Source organism: Syngnathus scovelli, chromosome 13, assembly GCF_024217435.2.
Source record: "Syngnathus scovelli strain Florida chromosome 13, RoL_Ssco_1.2, whole genome shotgun sequence".
NCBI classification, from domain to species: domain Eukaryota; kingdom Metazoa; phylum Chordata; class Actinopteri; order Syngnathiformes; family Syngnathidae; genus Syngnathus; species Syngnathus scovelli.
In genome coordinates, this window is record NC_090859.1 from 4677014 (window position 1) to 4693067 (window position 16054).

The window sequence follows — 16054 nt, forward strand, 5'->3', positions numbered from 1 at the left end:
TTGATTTTTTCATGCACCTTAAGTGTACACTTACCCCTTGTGGGGAAACACTGCTCTCGAGTATACCTGTGAATTGTATTACCAGTTAATTTACAGTAAATAATACTGATCCCAAATTATGTAGCATATTCAGTTGCATGCATTGGACTTGGAAAAATAGAGAGGAAAAAACATTCAAAGTACAGTACTTAACAATAAGTCTAGTGTAATGAGACCAATTGAAGTGAAGAGATTAACAGCAAACGGTGAATACAGTATTAATTTATTTTTATTTGCTTAAGATTTACAGGAATATGAATAAAAATAAATCTCAGATGACATCCACTCGCTCCTATCTACAATGCATACAAATTTTACAGCTTTTACTGTACAATACTGTCAAATTTTAAGATCGTGTGACCTCTTAGGCAAGCCTCATTACTACATTACAGTCACACTCGCAAAACATAGCCACACTGCATTTGTGATGTTAGCGTGTGTGGAGAGGCACAAACTGACTTTACAACTGAGAATTTTTGTAAATACAGTAAGGAGACAAATTGTGTTTACATTTGATACATAATTGAAATAAGGCTTCTTACTTTCAACAACCGTCTAATTTGCCAAACCCCCATTAATTTTCAAGACTTGTGTTTGCCATGGTTTATACCTGAATCATATTTATTTATGCCAATGCTGGATATTTTAATCAAGATTTAACAGGAATAAAATAACCAGAGCGACACAGATGAAAAAAGAACTTCAAATGACTTATGAAAAAGACGTATACTGAAATGATGGCCACTGCAAGTTGAAAAAGCAATTATTTAGGTTGAGCTTCCTGTCAACAAACATGACAAGAGAAGCACAAACACACTGAAACACAACTAATGCAAAACGACATTGACTCAAAACAATTTAGTCTTTTTCTGGTTTCAATTATAATTAGCAGGTACTTGCTAACTCCTGTAGAGCGGCATGGCAGAAGACTAAAGATTCAGTTCACAGTGTGAAGTAATAGCTAATAATTATTTTATAATTATATAATACAATGATTATCGTTTATCTTTTAATATGTTATAATAAATAATAAAAAATAAGATGAATTAATTAAAGATGGTAGATGATGATTATCCTAAATGACTATCAAATAAGCTATCAAATTAGTGTTTCCGTAAGAGTGCAATGTCATGTTATATCTATAACCCAATGAGTGCAGGCTATAATTAAACTGAAATTGCAAAAATATATATGTAAATATTAATGTAGGTACAATTGAAAACATATGCATAAAAAGGTGTGATTAGGGATGGCTGCTGTTGAGCCAATATGACGAATGCCACACATGCACATGTGTGTAAAAACCTCATTTTAAAATACTCTGGTACGTGATGCTAGTCATAACAGTTTGTGCGCCCAAATAAAAAGATCTAAAAATGTAATGCATTAAATTAAGTTTTCCTAACAATCTTTGATGTTGTGAAATACATGGTCCACTTTGAAAAGGTGTGTCGACTAGGTAAGAATGGGCAAGTCACAGGCAGTTCAGCAGTTGTGAACGCTGTTCACGAGCTGTGCTGCAAGACCAATGACCCATTGGCCTTTTGAACGCTTAGTATTTGCACCGTCTCCAAATTACTGGACCTCGATACCTTGACGAAGAGCTGAGAGCTCTCAGTTGCTAATGCCATTGTCAGAGTTGGATGTAGCCACAGGGATGCGCGGCATCTTCTTGGCTGGACTCGGGATGTGCTAGAATGCCAGATCAAAAGCTTAGGTTTTAGTCCTAAAATGCACATTTACTATACCTTAATGCAACTGAACTGTAGTTGAAAAATGTACTGTACTTGACAAGTAAAATATTTGAATTGTGTTTAATTCAGTCATTCTTTTGCATACTCCAGCAATAGCAAACATGTAATTGAACCGTATAAATAAACTGCCTTGCATATATACCGTATTTTCCGGAATCTAAGTCGCAGTTTTTTTCATAGTTTGGCTGGGGGTCGACTTATAATCAGGAGCGACTTAAATGTGAAATTATTAACACATTATTACTCGATTATTAACACATTACTTACTAGTATAGTTGATCACTTCACATGTTCTTTTTATTGTTTCTATGTTCGATAAACGTGTTATTTATGTTGTAGTTATTTGAATAACTGTTAATGTTACATCAGGCACGTTCTCAGTTCCTTATTTGTGTTTATGTCACGTTAGCATACCGTACTGTTTAGCCTGTTGCTGCCTGTTCATGTCTGTTCTTGGTGTTGGATTTTGTCAAATAAAGTTCCCCCCCCAAAAATGCGACTTGTACTCCGGTGCGACTTGTGTTTTTGTTTTTTTCTTTATTATGCATTTTATGGCTGGTGCGACTTGTACTCCGGAGCAATTTATAGCCCAGAAAATACGGTATATATTCATGCTAGCTTTGAAGACTTGATACAGAAGTCTTGGGATAGAATCTGTACCTCAGTGGCAGTGCTGCAGCGAACACGTTCTGGCTCTGAAGGCAGGTCATTGTCCAGAGGTCTCCTGGCATATTCCCTACGGTGTTTCTCATCCACTCGTGTCAAATACCAAGTGCCTGGAAACAGATCCTCCACAGCGCCACGAGGGATGTAGCTGGCTGGTAGATTTAAAGCACGACAGAACAATAAACACACATTTGGACAAGCTGTTCCAAAACAATAAAGCAAAGCGCACCATATTCAAGTGTTACAGCACATTGCCATACAAACCATTTTGCACTACAGTGGAACCTCGATTTAACCAACTCGGAACCAAAAGGATGCCGGAATCAACGGCTAATAGGATTCAGTCCACTTAATAACAGCCCTCTGTACAGTACCTTAGTTCCAGAACTGAGTAATGTGCGTGTGCGCGTGCACGTGCGTGTGTGTGTGTGCGTGTGCAAGTCTGATATTTATTGTACAATAAATACATTTATCGACTGTGGAAAATGGAAAGAGACTTAACATATTAAATCACAATCAAAATATTGAGGGAAGAAAATCACAATTCAATTACTTTTTAAAATCGTTTGACACTTAATAAATTATGCGCCTAATGTAATTGCTTCTTGAATCTGGCCAAGGAATATTTTGGCGTGCTTTTATTTTCAGCACTGTTTATATTCAATGTTCAACATAAACACCGGAAATTTCATACCTAAGTGGTGGGTCTCTTCTCTGAGCTTCATGTTTTCAGAGAAGAAAGCAGGTGAAACCTTCTTCCTTGACTCCAACCTGACCTTGAGGTCACTCATACTACAGATAAGTTTGTCAAGAGCAGAACCTAGGGGCAGGACAAAGCCAACTTTAAAAAAAAAAAAAAAAGATTTATATTGCTCTAATTTTGTAATAAAATCACAATTGATTTTGTGTAAGACAAGTGAGAAAGTCACCAGGTGTGTGGTCCTGCGAGACCCTGAGAGAATAGAGGGTTGCAGCAAATCCTGATCCATAGGAGAAGACTCCAATCCTCTGACCTGCCATTTGTGAAGATGTGTGTCTACAATATAGAAGGGAAAGATTGTATTTACCGTAATTTCTGGACTATAAGCCGCACCAGCTAATTTTGGAGAAAATCTTGTTTTGTTCATATACAAGTCGCAGGTGTTTTCATCTTTAATTATCATTTGTAAGAGGATATGCACAGAGATTTTCTGGACTTTAAGCCGCTACTTTTGCACAAGGTTTGAACACTGCGGCTTGTAGTCCGGTGCGACGTAGCTATGGATCTTTCGTGATTTTTGTGACGTCTAATACACATACATTCGTTAGTAAAAAGGTTGTGGATCGCTGTTGTGTGGCACCGCTTTGCTGGGTGGAGGGATATGCGACCAAACACATGGCCACTGGGAAGAAGAGTGGTGTGTTAATCGGATGTCTGTCCGCCAGGCAAACAGTGCCACACAATCGACACGAACAAGAGACAGAACGAGATCAAGATGGACATTATTAGAAGAAGGAAGTTTTTATACACAAACCCTCATTATGGGGGGGAAAAAGAAATGTATATGATGCCACTTTTAAGTTAAAGGTAGTCGATTTGGCTCTTAACGAAGGCAATAGAGCTGCTGCGTTTACTGTAGAGCTTTCTTCTGGCCACTAGAGGGCTATTGTTGATGACATCTTGTGACGTCACCCTTTTCAGTATTTTTTTTCCTGGTCATTTCTCCGGAGCTTTACGTGTAGCTAGAATAGCATTGCCAAATTTACCCCTGTAAGTGGTACCCTTTTATTTATTTATGGTCGTTGCTGAGATTTATGCATGTTTGCAGAGCTCCTTCCACTCTGTCAATAAACGTTATGTTAAAAGGTATGCGTCCCCAAAGCACCATCTCTTTGCTGACAATCTTTTTTGTTTATATTATTCTCTTACAAATGATAATTAAACATTAAAACACCTGCGGCCTATGACTTGCGGCTCATATATGAACAAAACAAGATTTTCCCCTAATTTTAGCTGGTACGTCTAATAATCAGGTGCGGTTTATAGTCCAGAAATTACAGTAAATAATTTAACATAAGATTGAACAGGGGTGCTGCATTTTACAATTTTAAGAAAAGCATAATGTTAATCAACATCCAAATGCATTCAAAGTTATGACAGAAAAAGGTTGATGTGCAGGATGATGACATTTGAGTCCCCATATGATTTGTCACTTTTATTTTTAGTGTTTAATTGTTAACAGGGGTAAGATTTTTAAATGCGTGCCACTTAATGCCACAAAGTAAAAGTCACATGCACAAGGCAAGATGACTTCCACAAGCATTATGCATTGGTGCTTGAACTCAAGCCTGCATTTTCTTAGGTTACACAATACATTTCACGATGCCGTCCGGAAAACTTCTATTTTCATTGTTTCCTTTGGGAGAAGACCACTTCAGTGGTCAAATCCTGGAACAGATTTTTTTTTCTCTCCAGACATTCCACTAGAATAACATAATTCAAAGTGTAGGGCCAATAGTTTTGATACACAGCTCATCAGTTAAATACAAACTAGTATCCCCCCCAATGAGGACAATGTCTAATCATTTCTCACTAAAACAAATGCTGCTTGTTGATGTGTGGCAATCCCAGTACTTACAGTATTTTCTGCACTACAAGGCACACCTTCATTGATTATTTTTTCATTTCATAAATGTTTTCATATATAGGGCGCACCAGATTAAAAGGGACATTAGAAGCTACTGCATCAAACTGGGGTTGACTAGGGTTGCGGTATGCATCCACAAGATAGAGCTGTGTAAAGGGAATGTCACCCCAGTCAATGAGGTAAAAAACCTCCAACTCCCATTCCGTATGAAACTGATACGATTTGGCTTCTTACTTGGTCCAGCAACCCCTCTCATTTCTGAGGGTCGTAACCTAAGTGTGTGCGTTGATGCGTAATGCCTTGATTAGCTTGTTAGCTTTGGTGCCGGGTTTGTGTATGCGCAGCTAAAAAGCTGCGGTTAGGGGGTGTGGTCACTGTCTATTGCGCATGTGCGGTTCACTGTGATTGCCTCCCGTCCTGTATGTCAATCAAGCGATGGGATGGATTCTAGCCTATAGAAAAAAAATATATATATGGCGCTCTGCATTATAAGGCGCACTGTGGTTCTTTGAGTAAATTATAAGCTTTTAAGTGCGCCCTATCATGCAGAAAATACCGTAGTTTTAATATGTCTATTTCCTGCCGACATTATAGTAGCACCTGGTGCATGAAAGTCAAAACAAACTCAAATATTGAGACATACTGTGCGATGACCGATGCCAAGCAGCCGTAGACTGAGGGGGTATACATATTTCCGTTCAGGTTGGATATGAGCAAAGACAGCTTGGTCTTTCTCTCAAACAAGTCAGCACTGGCCTTCATGAAGGCCTTCTCAACATCCCGGTCAAAGTAGGTGTCTTCTGGCTTTACGTCTCTGCCAAAAGAACACAAATGTATTGGAGAAAACACACAGCACAAGTCTGATGAAATGACAGACACTAGAAATGCCAAAACATTAAATATTCTAAGGCTTAGAATTAGGCTTAGATAAATAGATCTAGAATCTAAGACAAGTATAAACAATAAGCTCTTGCATAATATAAGCTGATGCAATTACATGTTCAAAAAAATAATTTTGGCAAACCTACAGTAACATGCAAAATTGTGTTTTTAATCCATCAATGTACTAAACACAAGATTTAGTAGAGTTGGTTTTAAATTTAAATAAGTAAGGGCTACTGTCTAAATAATCATGTCCCCCTGTCCAGCGAGTTTCGTTGTCAGTTTACCTGAAAGCATCAAGGCCACTGAAGGGGCCCGTCTCAGTGTTTGGGCAAGGGTGGTTCAGAAAGTCGTTCAGCATCAATCTGGCCAATGACTTCTGCACCAGCTTGCAGTACGGTGAGTGGAAGACAAGAAACCCAAAGTCCTCCAAAGAAAAGCGCTTCTCCGAATCCTCTATCATGCAAAGGGAAAAAGCTTTAAAAACAATATTACTCTATTTCAGAAGTACTACTTGATTTGTCTGTGAAGGTTAAGTAATTATAAGTGGTAAAATAAATCAAATTTAACCTTTTAATAACTTATTTACTAGGAATGTCCTAAACCACATTTTTTGCACTGAACTATCGAGTATCTGCCGACAGAGTTCATATTTGATTAATAAGCAATTTATCAGGGATGAGAATCTTCCGCGGAGCCGCGGATTTCCGTGTTTTTTTCCGTTGGGAGTATCATTTTCGTCAATCGTGTAGATCCGTTGAGAAAATTGTTTTTATATGGGGGGGGCGGCTGGCAGCAGTATTGCGACAACAGCCGCCTTATTTTCGGCAGCATTTTGGCGCTACTTTCGTCACATCATTTGCATCAAGAACTGCTTCAGATGGGCATGGCTCGAGAGCAGCGTCATCTTACAACTCGGAACACAAGGACGCTCTTAAAGCAATGTGACAGTGAGCGCCCGGCGCGCTGCGGTTGCGCGATTGGACTAAATTAAGCTCCCTGCGCACTGAGGTCCAATTAAATTTTGGAAAGTACATCAAGTCTTATACTAATATTTTCTAAATTTCAGCGACGGCTCCGTCACAATAATGCGATCAGCGCGGTGCAGTTGCGCGGTCGGCAACGCGCTACGTTTGCGCGTTCGGCGGTGCGCTGCAGTTGCGCGATCGGACAAAATTAAGCTCCCTGCGCACTTTGGTCCACTTGAATTTTGGAAAGTACATCAGGAGTTTAAAAATATTTTCTAAATTTCAGCGACGGCTCTGTCACAATAATTCAACCAGCGCGGTGCAGTTGCGCTGTCGGTGACGCGCTACGGTTGCGCCTTCGGCGGTGCGCTGCAGTTGCGCGATCGGACAAAGGTGCGCAAATGAAAAAAACTCTTAAAGTCCTGGAACGGATTAAAAAATGTTCCATTATTTGTAATGGAAAAATAGATTCGTAATTCGACCGATTCGCTTCTCAAACCGCCTTCTGGAACGGATTGTGGTCGAAAACCGAGGCTTGACTGTATTATATTTACCTTAGTAGCCCACCAAGCAGGAATATTTTTTTAACAAAACTGTTGAAATTGAGTGATGAAATAAATGGTTTTGGGGTTGCTATACTGCCAGAATCCAGGAGTTTCCAGGGAGCTTTTCCCCCCCGAGTCCCCTCCGCGGCGTTGCCCCTGGCCCCCTGCGGCCCCCGATGGAGGCCTGTGGCCCCTGCAGACCCCAAAGGGGGCCTGTGGCCCCTGGCCCACTGCGGCCCCCATTGGGGGGGCCTGCGGCCCCTGGCCCCCTGCGGCAAGTGGGGGGGGACATGCGGCCCCCAGACCCTGGCTACTTTTCAGTGTTTTTTTTTCATTTGCTGTTCTCATCCCTGATTTATCAAAAAGAAAAAAGTACATGCATGTTTCAATTATCTTAATTTTGTTTGTTTAAAGTCTACAAGAAAAAAAGGATTAACACTGTGCACACTTTGCTTTTTGTATGCTTCGTATGGTGATTTTGGAAAAGCATGACCAGATTCAACATGAAAAATATATACACAACGGATTTTCTTAAGTATGCGCAAGCTTCACTTTCTCTATTCATCAAAATTAGTTCAAAAGTGTTTAAGGATTATGCATTTTAATATCAACAGTGTTTTACTGATTTCAATGAAAAATTGCCTTTATATACAGTTCAACAAAACAGTTTTACCCTGGATCTACTTTTTAATCATATGGAAAACAGTTTCCAAACCTAATCCACCATGTCCACCAAAATCCCTAACCATATTATGCTAAAGGTGTGGGAATCCACTTTGTTTTCCTGCTCACATAGTTTAACCACATGCTTCAGTATAAATATACTTGTTTAGTCTGTCATGTATATGATCAAGCTCGAAACAAAATGAGACAAAATAAAAAAATAAAAAATAGAATATTGGTAGCCTTAACTTTATTATGAACAGTGAAAACACTTATAACCAACCTCTTTGCCACTGAGCATGGATCTTATTCCGGTACACAGAGTAGCAGCGATCCAAAGCACTCAGGTAGCACTCAATAGATAGCTTGCCATCTACCACAGGATACTCTGACATGAGGTTAGGTTTGTAGAAGTCGTACGCATGCTGCATGTGGGTTCCTCGCAGACCTACGGAAGACACAATGTACACCATCATTAAGAGAACACACAGGTTTCACTGCTAAAATGTTAAAAGCCATTTAATAACTGAGAACCACAAATCTAGAAAATAGTGTCTGAACTATGTCAATTTTGAAAGAAAACAAACATTAAATGTATGAGTCTGTGGGTATGTTGGAATAATTTTAAGTGAAGCTTTGGCCTGCCAGACCTGGAGGCCTCGCCTTTACGAGTTTATCTTTCCTTTTATCTAGGTTCTTCCTTTTTAGTGATAGGGATGTCTTTTGATCCCTGTCAGCCATGTGTGTCCTTCCTGTCCTTAAGTTGTCTGTGTGTTTTCATTCCCGTAAGAGGCCTTCACTAACAATGAGCAGGGCTTATTTGCATAGGTGACATGTTCTTTGTTTGATTCACAGGAACTTCATTCCTTTTATTTAGATGTAGGTTTGGTTCATAGATTGTAGTTTATCAGACCTGTTTTTCTTTGTTAAGGGTTACATACAGTTAGAAGTAGTTGCATAAAAGTTATCCCATATTTACTCAATGTTTGTTTAAGGAACTGCATACCGGTTACCTCACGTTTGCTTAATGTGTGTTGAAATGTTTAGGACAAGTTACTTATTATTATTACGTGTTAATTTACCAAGTAGATAAAGTTAGCAAAGGTCTAGTTGCATTTGCTCCACAGCAAAGCGGCAATCAACATGCTTCAGTCGAGAACGAGTCAGCCAACTGTGAGGGAAGACGGCTGGGGACGGCCTCTGCGGGGGGTCAAGAGCCAACAACGAAGTGCTAATTCACACCACACTACATTCTTTTGCTAATCAGCTTTGCTACAGACACAATCCCCCCTCCCTTAGTGTAGCAACGCCTCTGTAACCAGGGCAACCATAACATTAAAAAGAGGGGCACGTGGAGTAAGGACTCAGAACTGATGGAGGTTGTAACTGAGATTGCGTTCTCTATCGTTCTCCTCGCGAGTAAACCTGTTCTGGTTCTCTTCTCCTCTTCATTCCAGCGAGTGATTTAATGTCTAATCGTATTTAGACCCAAGAGGGTATATGACCATCTATCCAATACTCAACCTAAATGAGTAACCAAAAAGATTTTTTCAAAACCTTGACAGTCTTAGAGAATCACTATAATGCAGTGATTATCAACTGGTGGGCCAGGACCCAAAATTGGGTCGTAAAAAAACAAAACATTATTTCGTACTCTGACAGGACAGAGGTGTACCAAGTTTCCACATGGAACAGGTAAGTGACGGTCAATGTTATTCACTTGTGCTCTGGTCACCAATTCACTTTGTGAACAAGCACATTGCAGCTCAGACTCTGGCTAGCAAGCATTAGAATCTTAATTGAAAATATAGTCATGAAAATATGGAAATAGTTCCAGTATAAAGTATGATTAAAAGTATATGTATATTTTGAGAGTATTGTTGTCTTTAACCAATTCGAGGTTAAATGTCATACTGTTATACTTTCTGAATTTGAAAGCACTAATAATGCATTTTATTCCTCTATCCCCCTCTGTGAGTCACCACCTTATCGTGGTGGAGGGGTTTTGCGTGTCCCAATGATCCTAGGACCCACGTTGTCTGGGGCTTCATGCCCTGGCAGGGTCACCTAGGTGACAAAGCACGGCTCACAGATCCATGATGATGATTAATAAAAATGGATTTCGTTCTCCCTTGCCCAGACGCGGGTCACCGGGGGCCCCCTCTGGAGCCATGCCTGGAGTTGGGGCTCGAAGACGAGCGTCTGGCGGCCAGGCCTTCACCCATGGGACCCGGCCGGTCACAGCCCGAAAAGGGAATGTGGGTCCCACCTCCCATGGGCTCACCACTTGTGGGAGGGGCCACAGGGGTCGGGTGCAGAGTAAGCTGGGCGGCGGCCAAAGTCGGGGACCTTGGCGGTCTGATCCCTGGCTACAGAAGCTGGCTCTTGGAACATGGAATGTTGCCTCTCTGGCAGGAAAGGAGCCCGGGCTGGTGTGTGAGGCAGAAAAGTTCCAACTGGACATCGGACTAGCCTCCACACACAGTTTGGGTTCTGGTACAAGTCCTCTTGAGAGGGGCTGGACTCCCTTCCACTCTGGAGTTCCCCACAATGAGAGGCGCCGAGCAGGTATGGGCATACTTATTGCTCCCCGGCTGGGCGCCTGCACATTGGGGTCACCTCGGGGAACAAGAGGGTAGCCTCCCTCCGCCTTCGGGTAGGGGGACAGGTTCTGATTGTTGTTTGTGTCTATGCACCAAATGGCAGCTCAGAGGATCAGAATCCGAGCGGTGTTCCCGATCAGAACCCAAGCGGTGTTCTTTTACTGGACTTCTGTGCTCGACATGGATTGTCTATAATGAACACCATGTTCAAGCATAAGGGTGCCCATGTGTGCACCTGGCACCAGGACACTCGAGGCCGCAGTTCGATGATCGACTTCGAAGTCGTGTCATCGGATTTGTGGCCGCATGTTTTGAACACTCGGGTGAAGAGAGGTGGAGCTGTCAATTGATCACGACCAGGTGATGGGTTGGCTCTGATGGAGGGGGAAGATGCCCATCTGACATGGCAGACCCAAACGTACTGTGAGGGTCTGCTGGGAACGTCTGTCACAATATCCTGTGAGAAAGAGCTTCACCTCCGGCAGAACTTTTCCCACATCCCGGGGGAGGCGGGATATATTGAGTCCGAGTGGACCATGTTCCAGGCCTCCATTGTTGAGGCGGCCGACCGGAGCAGTGGTTGGAAGGTTGTGCCTGTCGTGGCAACAACCCCCAAACCCGCTGGTGGACACCGGTGGTAAGGGATGCCGTGAAGCTGAAGTGGAGTCCATCGGGCCGTTTTGACCAGAGACAGCCGACAGGTACCGGATGGCCAAGCCGAATGCAGCCAAGCCGAATGCGGCTTCAGCGGTTGCTGAGGTGTGGGAGGAGTTCAGTGAGGCCATGTATAATGACTTCCGGACGGCTTTGAGAAAATTCTGGTCCACCATCCGGCGTCTCAGGAGGGGGAAGCAATGCACTGTTAACACTGTACAGTGGGGACGGTGTGCTGCTGACCTTGACTCGAAACGTCGTGAGTTGGTGGGGAGAATACGGTAATCCCTCGTTTATCGCGGATAATTGGTTCCAAAAACCAGTGAAATCCACGAAGTACGGTCACCAACAAGAATTACTGGGCAGGCTAACGAGTTAGTGGAAAGGTGCTAATTCGCGATCGTGCTAACAGGCGAAAACGGACTTCTAAAGGAATGTAAAAGAACATTTGGAGCAATACTACAATGTCCTAAAGGTTAGGCACGTTTCCTCAATTTAGAAGTTTTATTTAGACTTTTAAATGTTTTTTTAATTTGGAAAAAAAATCCGCGATGTAGTAAAGCCGCGATAAACGAAACGCGAAGTAGCAAGGGATCACTGTACTTCAAAGACCTCTTCAATTCCACTCAATTCAAATAGCAAGATAAAACTCGTGAAGTTATGGTCACAAATGAAAATAGTGAATCCTCAACAACTGAACCGTAGTGAGGGAACACTATTTACCTAAAATTAACTAAAAAAAGCAATGGCTGTAGCATGGTGGTATTTACATAGAAGAAATGATTTCAACTTGATCACAGTGAGGTCTTATTATTAGGTATTAGGTTAGTCTCTGAAGAACAAATTTATACACTTTCTGACCTCGTTCAAAGGCCAAAGGCGCATTGGGCCCAATGAGCATCGCCACAGCACCGGCACCGCCTGTAGGTCTGGCACTTCCTGAGGCATAAACAGCAATGTCGCCGGCTACAACTAGCGCATAGCGGCCTGCAGAGAGAAATAAAGATAAACCAAATAAAAAAATAAAATAAAATGTGTGTAATAAATAGCAATTAAATAAAGGCAGCACTGTTTGATTAAGAATAAAATACGTCATAGTTCACCTGATAATTATATTGACCTGTTTGTCAATGAAGATCAATGTACTACTTGTTCTACTCGTTATGTGTGCGAGGGTGTTTTTTTTTCAAAGCGTGTTCACTTACCATCCCATGAGCTGGATTCAACCCAGTTTACAGCATTGAAAAGTGCAGCTGTCCCACCATAACAGGCATTTGTGGTGTCAATGCCCTCCACATCAGTATTGCCTGAGTCCTCAAACAGCTGCATGAGGACTGTTTTCACAGACTTGGACTTATCGATTATGCTCTCAGTGCCAACTTCCAAACGACCAATTGAATTGTAAGACAGGCTGTTCTTCTCCATCAGTCTTTGGACCACTGTCAGGCAAAGGGAGTTTATATCCTCACAGTCTGAACAAAAGCCCATGCAGGCTTGACCCAAGCCCACTGTGTATTTGCCAGTTGTAACACCATCAAACTGTTCCAGTTCAGCTTGGTCCACATACTGCGATGGGAAGTACAGTTCCATGGCAATGATACCCACATCTTTGGGCCACGGCCCCAAGCAGTTGTTAGAGGCAGAACCAGGCATCCTGTATAGGTTGAGAAGGTTTAACATTTACACTTGTGGTTATATAAATTGAAATGAAGATAATTTAGTGCTCAGGTAATTACTAAGTTTAAATATCTACAGTAAGTCATTTGAATTTTCTTGAGCTTGTGTAACATAAAATTGCAAATACAATTGCAAATAAAATAATTTTATTTTAAATGTGAGATGTAACTTTTTAGTAATATATTTCAGGGCTGTGGACTCGGACTTGGGGACTCGGTCGGACTTGGTCATTTTTGCCGGACTCGGACTCGGTGCTGATTTTGACCGAGTCCACCGAGTCTGACAATAAAAAAAATACGTTCAATTTTATTTTCATCATGCTGCTGAGAATGCGCGTAGGAATACTGTCCACAGCCCTGCTTACGATCAATGTGACCACGTTGAGTTGCACTTAGGCTAATGTTTACATTATAATGTACATAATGTGTACCAATGTCAAGGACGATTATGTCACCCAGTTTATATCATTATTTAGATTTTGATCTAAATTAGCCTTGAATAAAGACAAAGCAGTCACATGAATTAACAGAAAAAATGGACAGCCGGACTCGGAGGTCAAGAGGCCAGGCCGGACTCGGAGCAAAAATCCGACCGAGTCCACAGCCCTGATATATTTACATGCAAAGTTTTTAGATTGCTTTTATTTTAAACGGGGGATTTAACTGGTACGTAAACCTTGTTCAGAGGGCCAAAATGTAGCTATACAGCAAGATGACCACTGAGCAAGGAGCTAATTGACCTCACCTCATAACATCATGAATGTGCACTTAAAATCGTTGTCAAGGCTTCAAACTCAATGGGCAACAAAAACTGCTATCACTGTAATATGTAAGTTGACAAAAATGTGACGTCAATAACGCCATCTACAATTACCAAAAACCACAGATAAGAAACACATAACTTTTGTAAACTGAAGCCAAGGAAGAAAATGAAGAAAACTGGGTGAAAGGTCAACGGGATTTGCCTAAAGTTAAGATTCATTCATGTCATTCATGGCAGTGCCGTCATCTAACTCCTTAGCGTAGGAAACGCAGCTATCACGGCTTCATGGTAAGCACCACATTCTGAATAGGAAATCCGACCGAGCTACAATTAAGTGCAATTTTATTTGGACGAACTCTCATTGATGATGGAAAAGAGTCGTTTCCTACCCGGACAAAATAATTTGACGGACATTCTTTAGCGCTGTGTCAAGCTAGCCCAGTTCGCTTTTGTTACATCTTGGATAACATCTTAGATTACAACGTCTCCTAATAATTCGTCCATTGAATAGTATTCACAATATGCAAAAATATCATATATACCCATGTTCGACCAAGCTCGTTTGAAAACATAACTGTCCACATTGATAAACAAGAATCCAACCGATAAAGCTTAACAATAGACATGTGTATATTCAAATATATATATGTATATATATATATATATATATGTATGCATATATATCTTACCTGTGTGAGTGTAACGCCAGTAATGTAACTTTGTTAGGACTGAATAAGTAGTAGATTTTAAGTTGCAGCAAACCCGGCAGAAGTGTATTTATGTACGAGGATGACAGAGAAACGTAACCGATGGGCTACGTACAGGCTCTTCGACCAATCAGATGAGAAGGTCCATTGGTAAACGCGCAGTGGTACCAAGCGCGCAGATTTTCTGACCAATCAGAAAGTAAGATCTGTAAGCATGCATTACAGCTATGACAATGGTCCAATAGAATCAAGTGCACGATGTCTGGTGAGAGGGGAGAACCAATCACAGCATGAACGTAATTCCTGGCGCGGTAAGTAGATCTAGTCATAGGGAGCTGAAAACGTCTCGTGTGAGATGTTGGTGTGGAGGTCATGAATTGGGACCTCAAAATTAATACACTCATAAATCTTGTCAAATGTGACCCTTTCAGTTATTAATATATTTATATACTATTTATATAAAATATTTATAAATACATTCTGAAGATTTTTTTACACTTACACAGGAAAACACTAAGAGCAGAATTTAAATTTTATTTCAAGCTTTTTTGTTAAGCTGTGTTTTTAATCCATTGATAGGCCACGCAACAAACAGCAATTGCAGTCAGCTAGCTAGAGTACTACATGATATGGAACATTTTGGACCCCTAAAAAAATACAACAAAAAGAAATTCAGTAATCCCATTATATTGTGTTTCATGCTTTGCAGACCTGCATTAGCGCAGATTTTTTCCTATACATTATAAATATGATACTTCTCGATACTGTGAATCATATTTTGTGTTATTCATTGCTCTTGCTCCCTCAATATGCAGTATTATGTTTAACTGTAATTATATTGTTTGAGGTGTGTTGAAATACCGTTTTTAAAAAGTACCATAAATGCTCTTAAAAAAATACCTAAAGTGCATTAGCATTGGACATTTCTAAATTACAGATTTCACTTATAAGGGAGGTAGTCTGGAATGTAACCTCCACGAGGGGGATTTCTACAGTGCATACTTATTGTGTCTTTGATAAATCAGTCATATTCCAGAAAAATATGTTTCTTCAAATCATTAACTAAAAATAATCCCCAAATATATTCACCAAATCATTATCAATCGGGCACCGATATCACTGCATATAATTCGATTAATGATAAAGACATCCATCCATCCATCCATTTTCTATACCGCTTGTCCCCATGGGTGTCGTGGGTGTGCTGGAGCCTATCCCAGTAGTCATTGTGCAGTAGGCGGGGGACACCCTGAACCAGGTGCCAGCCGATCGCAGGGCACACAGAGACGAACAACCATCCGCACTCACACTCACACCGAGGGGCAATTTGGAGTGCTGAATTGGCCTACCAAGCATGTTTTTGGGATGTGGGAGGAAACCGGAGTGCTCGGAGAAAACCCACGCGGGCACGGGGAGAACATGCAAACTCCACACAGGGAGGGTTGGAGGTGGAAACGAACCGGCACCCTCCTGTTAGGTTACGGATTCTAGTTATTGATCTGACTCC

General features: G+C 41.2%; 1 protein-coding gene across 1 annotated transcript; it reads right to left on the minus strand.

Moving 5' to 3' along the window:
• Positions 1–245: 245 nt before the first annotated feature.
• hmgcs1 (3-hydroxy-3-methylglutaryl-CoA synthase 1 (soluble)) lies at positions 246–14689 on the minus strand. The gene is made up of 10 exons (XM_049738495.1): positions 14530–14689; positions 12607–13055; positions 12263–12388; positions 8428–8592; positions 6256–6424; positions 5730–5900; positions 3389–3495; positions 3154–3279; positions 2454–2611; positions 246–1731 (listed from the first exon to the last, which is right to left on the minus strand). The coding sequence occupies exons 2-10, from the start codon at positions 13052–13054 to the stop codon at positions 1654–1656; spliced, it is 1548 nt and encodes a 515-aa protein (XP_049594452.1). The 5' UTR covers position 13055; positions 14530–14689; the 3' UTR covers positions 246–1653.
• Positions 14690–16054: the final 1365 nt, after the last annotated feature.